This window comes from Monodon monoceros, unplaced genomic scaffold, assembly GCF_005190385.1.
Source record: "Monodon monoceros isolate NGI ecotype Baffin Bay Population unplaced genomic scaffold, NGI_Narwhal_1 Super_Scaffold_8, whole genome shotgun sequence".
In the NCBI taxonomy this organism is placed as follows: Eukaryota; Metazoa; Chordata; class Mammalia; order Artiodactyla; family Monodontidae; genus Monodon; species Monodon monoceros.
This window is the reverse complement of record NW_021703785.1, coordinates 14,089,183-14,096,733: the sequence shown is the minus strand read 5'-3', so window position 1 is coordinate 14,096,733 and position 7,551 is coordinate 14,089,183. Positions and strand designations below refer to the sequence as shown.

Sequence of the window (7,551 nt, the reverse complement as noted above, 5' to 3'; positions counted from 1 at the left end):
AAATGCACACTGATATGACAGCTGTCACATACAGTCTAACATAATTGTTTCAAATGAAGTTAAAGACAACTAAGTGCTACGAGAGCCATCTTATGGAAAAAACTGAACAAACCTTTTGGCCAACCCAACAGTTTGCCATTAATGAGGAGAGTAACAATGCATAACATGACTAGTACTTTCCACCGGTTTAAGAAAGTGCTGAAATAGCTTTTATTGTTCTTAGAAAGCTAGTAATGTTGGGAATTTAAGCAGGTTTCTTCGCGGAGTAACTAAGCCTGTGCGCCACAACTACTGAGCCCGTGTGCCACAACTACTGAAGCCCGTGCGCCTAGAGCCCATGCTCCTCAACAAGAGAAGCCACTGCAATGAGAAGCCCGCGCACCACAATGAAGAATAGCCCCCACTCGCCACAGCTAGAGAAAAGTCCGCGTGCGGCAACGAAGACCCAACGCAGCCAAAAATAAATAAAAATTTTTAAAAAAGGTTACCTACTGTATGATTACATTTATATAGCATTCATGAAATAAAATTATAGAGATGGTAAACAGATGAGAAATTGCTGAGGGTTAGGGAGCAGGATGATGTGTAACTATAAAGGGATGGCATGAAGGAACCTTACAGAGGTGGAGTAGAGCTGTATCTTCATTGTGGTGATGGTTACACGAATCTACACATGTGATAAAACTATATAAAATACGTATACTCACACACACACACATATATACACACAACTAAGTGAATAGAAAACTGTTGAAATCTCCAAAACAAATAAAAAGCAGGTTTCTTCTGCAAGGAATTACAATGTACTTAGATTTGAATATTGATATTTGTTATATAAAATAACATGTAATGGGCGCTGTTATTTCATCAAAGTGTGTAGTAACTAAGAAAGAAAACCTGATCTCTGTTTTGCTGAAAGTATAAGCCTTGTATAGTTGGACTTTAACAAAGTGTTTTCCTCAGTTTCAAAATCATGAGCACTTTCCTGTAGAGAATTCATCATTTGGTTTGATGGGTACTCACAGGTATGCTTTGATTTATCCAGATACATTTTCTGTGGTCATGTGTGTTATCTCCCAACTCTTAATTGCAGAGAGAACCTTCCTTGCTACTGTAGATTAATAAGGTAGAAGCAGTCTTTGAAGGGATGTGCTCATTCAGGTCAATTGATTAAGTAACATATAGTGAAGAGTAGAGGGTCGTTTCTTTAGCTCTGGAAATAGAATTTCATTTTTTACTCATCATGATTTGCTCATTTAACAGATACACAGATGCGACCAGCAAATATGAATCTGTCATGAAAACAGAGCCAAGTGTTTCTGAGTATACAATTCGTTCAAAAGAAAGGATTTGCCACTGCTTTTCGAAGGTAACTGTTGACTCACTCCCAGAATTGTAAAAACTTGACATTGTGGAAAACAACTATAAATTCTTTTCTCACACTTACTTTTAGGATGAGAAGCCTGTTGAAGCTATTCGAGTGTGTTCGGAAGTTTTACAGATGGAACCTGACAATGTGAACGCTCTGAAAGACCGAGCAGAGGCCTATTTAATAGAAGAGATGTACGATGAAGGTAAATCTTTAAGGAATTTGATTTGCGATACCTAAAAGTTGTTATACGTGCAATTAGCACCTGTTTAACATCCTTTTGTTTAGAACAAGTTTACCAGAGTACCTGGAAATGTTGGCAATTTTAGAAAAATGGCAGAGAACCTGAAAATTATTCTTTCTTGGTGGAACATGAAAACTATACCATATAAGGAAAGAGTTCTGCTGTTGACACCAGTACGGTGGAATATAAAAATAAAAATTTTAACTTTCTTTGTTGGAGACAAGTTAGAAAAGATATATAACAAGGTAGAAAATTTAAATTATAGCTCTCATATCATCCAGAGGTAATCGCTGCTTGTTTTGATTTACACCTTTCAGACTTTATGCACATGTATGAGTGTATATTTTATGCATACATATTCTATGCATGTATGCAGTATATATATTCTACCTACAGCAGACATACATGTGACATATATGCGTAAATATAAAATGATCCTCTGTGACCCCTAAGCTGTTTAGTAAATGTTAGGATACCTGCTTACCGAACTTTGTTCAAGTTGAAGTAGCAGAGAGAGAGATTCCTGCTAGATGTTGTAAGGACCTTGAATAAAGGCAGTGCCCTATTTTTGGAAGATAACTAAGGGAAATACAGTAATTGTATAGAATCCTTTCATATATATATATATATTTTTTTTCTTTCATATATTTTGTTCTGTGATCTTTTTCATGTGACATTATGCTATAAACATTTAAATGAGATGATTTTGAAAAGAAGTGAGTCTTAGAGCCCTTAATGAAAAGTTTTTGTTTCAAATCAAGTAAAGCATTTTATTTATTTATTTTAACATCTTTATTGGAGTATAATTGCTTTACAATTGTGTGTTAGTTTCTGCTTTATAACAAAGTGAATCAGCTATACATATACATATATCCCCATATCTCCTTCCTCTTGCGTCTCCCTCCCACCCTCCCTATCCCACCCCTCGAGGTGGTCACAAAGCACCGAGCTGATCTCAATGTGCTATGCAGCTGCTTCCCACTAGCTATCTATTTTACATTTGGTAGTGTATATATGTCCATGCCACTCTCTCACTTCATCCCAGCTTACCCTTCCCCCTCCCCGTGTCCTCAAGTCCATTCTCTATGTCTTTATTCCTGTCATGCCCCTAGGTTCTTCAGAACCATTTTGTTTTTTTTTTAGATTTCCATATATATGTGTTAGCATATGGTATTTTTTTTTCTCTTTCTGACTTACTTCACTCTGTATGACAGTCTCTAGGTCCATCCACCTCACTACAAATAACTCAATTTCATTTCTTTCTGTGGCTGAGTAGTATTCCATTGTATATATGTGCCACATCTTCTTTATCCATTCATCTGTCGATGGACACTTAGGTTGCTTCCAAGTCCTGGCTATTGTAAACAGTGCTGTAATGAACATTGTGGTACATGACTCTTTTTGAATTATGGTTTACTCAGGGTATATGCCCAGTAGTAGGATTGCTGGGTCGCATGGTAGTTCTATTATTAGTTTTTTTAAGGAACCTCCATACTGTTCTCCATAGTGGCTGTATCAATTTACACTCCCACCAGCAGTGCAAGAGGGTTCCCTTTTCTCCACACCCTCTCCAGCATTTGTTGTTTGTAGATTTTCTCATGATGCCCATTCTAACTGGTGTGAGGTGATACCTCACTGTAGTTTTGATTTGCATTTCTCTAATAATTAGTGATGTTGAGCATCATTTCATGTGTTTGTTGGATATCTGTATATCTTCTTTGGAGAAATGTCTATTTAGGTCTTCTGCCCATTTTTGGATTGGGTTGTTTGTTTTTTTTTGATATTGAGCTGCACAAACTGCTTATAAATTTTGGAGATTAATCCTCTGTCAGTTGCTTGATTTGCAAATATTTTCTCCCATTCTGAGGGTTGTCTTTTGGTCTTGTTTATGGTTTCCTTTGCTGTGCAAAAACTTTTAAGTTTCATTAGGTTCCATTTGTCTATTTTTGTTTTTTTTCCATTTTTCTAGGAGGTGGGTCAAAAAGGATCTTGCTGTGATTTATGTCATAGAGTGTTCTGCCTATGTTTTCCTCTAAGAGTTTTATAGTGTCTGGCCTTACATTTAGGTCTTTAATCCATTTTGAGTTTATTTTTGTGTATGGTGTGAGGGAATGTTCTAATTTCATTCTTTTACATGTAGCTGTCCAGTGTTCCCAGCACCACTTATTGAAGAGGCTATCTTTTCTCCATTGTATATTCTTGCCTCCTTTATTAAAGATAAGGTGACCGTATGTTCGTGGGTTTATCTCTGGGCTTTCTATCCTATTCCATTGATCCATATTTCTGTTTTTGTGCCAGTACCATACTGTCTTGATTACTGTAGCTTTGTAGTATAGTCTGCAGTCCAGGAGCCTGATTCCTCCAGCTCTGTTTTTTCCTCAAGATTGCTTTGGCTATTCGTGGTCTTTTGTGTTTCCATACAAATTGTGCAATTTTTTGTTCTAGTTCTGTGAAAAATGCCATTGGTAGTTTGATAGGGATTGCATTGAATCTATAGATTACTTTGGGTAGTATAGTCATTTTCAGAATGTTGATCCTTCCAGTCCAAGAACATGGTATATCTCTCCATCTGTTTGTATCCTCTTTAATTTCTTTCATCAGTGTCTTTTAATTTTCTGCATACAGGTCTTTTGTCTCCTTAGATAGCTGTATTCCTAGGTATTTTATTCTTTTCATTACAGTGGTAAATGGGAGTGTTTCCTTAATTTCTCTTTCAGATTTTTTATCATTAGTGTATAGGAATGCAAGAGATTTCTGGGCATTAATTTTGTATCCTGCTACTTTACCAAATTCATTGATTGGCTCTAGTGGTTTTCTGGTAGCCTCTTTAGGATTCTCTATGTATAGTATCATGTCATCTGCAAACAGTGACAGCTTTACATCTTCTGTTTTACATCTTCTGTTCTGATTTGGATTCCTTTTATTTCTTTTTCTTCTCAGATTGCTGTGGCTAAAACTTCCAAAACTATGTTGAATAATAGTGGTGAGACTGGACAACCTTGTCTGGTTCCTGATCTTACAGGAAATGGTTTCAGTTTTTCACCATTGAGAACGATGTTGGCTGTGGGTTTGTCATATATGGCCTTTATTATGTTGAGGTAAATTCCCTCTATGCCTACTTTCTGGAGGGTTTTTATCATAAATGGGTGTTGAATTTTGTTGATAGCTTTCTCTGCATCTATTGAGATGATCATATGGCTTTTCTACTTCAATTTGTTAATATGGTGTATCACATTGATTGATTTGCATATATTGAAGAATCCTTGCACTCCTGGGATAAACTCCACTTGATCATGGTGTGTGAGCCTTTTCGTGTGCTGCTGGATTCTGTTTGCTAGCATTTTGTTGAGGATTTCTGCATCTATGTTCATCAGTGATATTGGCCTGTAGTTTGCTTTTTCTGTGACATCTTTGTCTGCTTTTGGTATCAGGGTGATGGTGGCCTCATTTAATGAGTTTGGGAGTGTTCCTCCCTCTGCTATATTTTGGAAGAGTTAGAGAAGGATAGGTGTTAGCTCTTCTCTAAATGTTTGGTAGAATTGGCCTGTGAAGCCATCTGGTCCTGGGCTTTTGTTTGTTGGAAGATTTTTAATCAGTTTCAATTTCAGTGTTTGTGATTTGTCTGTTTATATTTTCTGTTTTTCCTGGTTCTGTCTTGGAAGGTTGTGCTTTTCTAAGAATTTGTCCATTCCTTCCAGGTTGTACATTTTATTGGCATATAGTTGCTTGTATTAAACTCTCATGATCCTTTGTATTTCTGCGGTGTCAGTTGTTACTTCTCCTTTTTTATTTCTAATTCTAGTGATTTGAGTCTTCTCCCTTTTTTTCTTGGTGAGTCTGGCTAATGGTTTATCGATTTTGTTTATCTTCTCAAAGAATCAGCTTTTAGTTTTATTGATCTTTGCTATTGTTTCCTTCATTTCTTTTTCATTTACTTCTGATCTGATCTTTATGATTTTGTTCCTTCACCTAACTTTGGCGTTTTTTTTATTCTTCTTTCTCTAATTGCTTTAGGTGTAAGGTTAGGTTGTTTATTTGAGATGTTTCTTGTTTTCTTAAGGTAGGATTGTATTGCTATAAACTTTACTCTTAGAACTGCTTTTGCTGCATCCTATGGGTTTTGGGTCATCGTGCTTTCATTATCATTTGTTTCTAGGTACTTTTTGATTTCCCCTTTGATTTCTTTAGTGATCTGTTGGTTATTTAGTAGCGTATTGTTTAGCCTCCATGTATTTGTATTTTTTACAAATTTTTTCCTGTAATTGATATCTAGTCTTTTAGCGTTGTGGTTGGAAAAGATATGATACGATATCAATTTTCTTAAATTTACCAAGGTTTGATTTGTGACCCAAGATATGATCTATCCTGGAGAATGTACCATGAGCACTTGAGAAGAAAGTGTATTCTGTTGTTTTTGGATGGGATATCCTATAAATATCAATTAAGTCCATCTTTTTTTAATGTATCATTTAAAGTTTGTGTTTCCTTATTTATTTTTATTTTGGATGATCTGTCCATTGGTGAAAGTGGGGTGTTTAATTTCCCTACTATTAATTGTGTTACTGTCAATATCCCCTTTTATGTCTGTTAGCATTTGCCTTATGTATTGAGATGCTCTTATATTGGGTGCATAAATGTTTACAATTGTTATATCTTCTTCTTTAATTGATCCTTTCATGAATTGATCCCAAAGTGTCCTTCTTTGTCTCTCGTAATAGTCTTTATTTTAAAGTCTATTTTGTCTGATACGAGATTTGCTACTCCAGCTTTCTTTTGATTTCCATTTGTGTGGAATATCGTTTTCCATCCCCTCACTTTCAGTCTGTATGTGTCCCTAGGTCTGAAGTTGGTCTCTTGTAGACATCATATATATGGGTCTTTTTTTGTATCCATTCAGCCAGTCAGTGTCTTTTGGTTGGAGCATTTAATCCGTTTACATTTAAGGTAGTTATTGATATGTGTGTTCCTATTACCATTTTCTTAATTGTTTTGGGTTTGTTATTGTCGGTCTTTTCCTTTTCTTGTGTTTCCTACCTAAAGCAGTTCCCCTAGCATTTGTTGTAAAGCTGGTGTGGTGGTGTTGAATTCTCTTAGCTTTTGCTTGTCAATAAAGGTTTTAAGTTTTCTGTCGAATCTGAATGAGATCCTGCTGGGTAGAGTAATGTTGGTTGTAGGCTTTTCCATTTCATCACTTTTAATATGTCTTGCCACTCCCTTCTGGCTTGCAGAGTTTCTGCTGAAAGATTAGCTGTTAACCATATGGGGATTCCCAGGTATGTTATTTGATGTTTTTCCCTTGCTGCTTTTTTTTCTTTTTTTGCAGTACACGGGCCTCTCACTGTTGTGGCCTCTCCTGCTGTGGAGCACAGGCTCCAGACGCGCAGGCTCAGCAGCCATGGCTCACGGGCCCAGCTGCTCCACGGCATGTGGGATCTTCCCGAACCGGGGCACGAACCTGTGTCCCCTGCATCGGCAGGTGGACTCTCAACCACTGCGCCACCAGGGAAGCTCTTCCCTTGCTGCTTTTAATATTTTTTGTTTGTATTTAGTTTTTGATAGTTTGATTAATATGTGTCTTGGAGTGTTTCCCCTTGGGTTTATCCTGTTTGGGACTCTCTGTGCTTCCTGGACTTGACTGACTATTTTTTTCCCATATTAGGGAATTTTTCAACTATAATCTCTTCAAATTAAATGTTTTCTCAGTCTCTTTTTCTCTTCTTCTTCTCCGACCCTTATAATTCAAATGTTGGTGCATTTATTGTTGTCCCAGAGGTCTCTGAGACTCTCCTCAATTCTTTTCATTCTTATTTCTTTATTCTGCTCTGCAGTAGTTATTTCCACTATTTTATCTTCCAGGTCACTTATCCGTTCTTCTGTCTCAGTTATTCTGCTATTGATTCCTTCTAGAGAATTTCCTTTTTTTTTTTTTTTTTTTTTT

The 7,551-nt window shown here is 36.5% G+C and overlaps 1 protein-coding gene across 2 annotated transcripts in view; it reads left to right on the top strand.

Annotated features, from left to right (window-relative positions):
* Positions 1-7,551, top strand: part of DNAJC3 (DnaJ heat shock protein family (Hsp40) member C3) — an 86,163-nt gene that overhangs the window by 56,840 nt on the left and 21,772 nt on the right. For both annotated transcript variants that reach the window (XM_029209921.1, XM_029209922.1), the window contains exons 8-9: positions 1,264-1,369; positions 1,454-1,574. In XM_029209921.1, the coding sequence (XP_029065754.1) occupies positions 1,264-1,369; positions 1,454-1,574 (227 nt within the window). The remainder of the gene's footprint in view (positions 1-1,263; positions 1,370-1,453; positions 1,575-7,551) is intronic.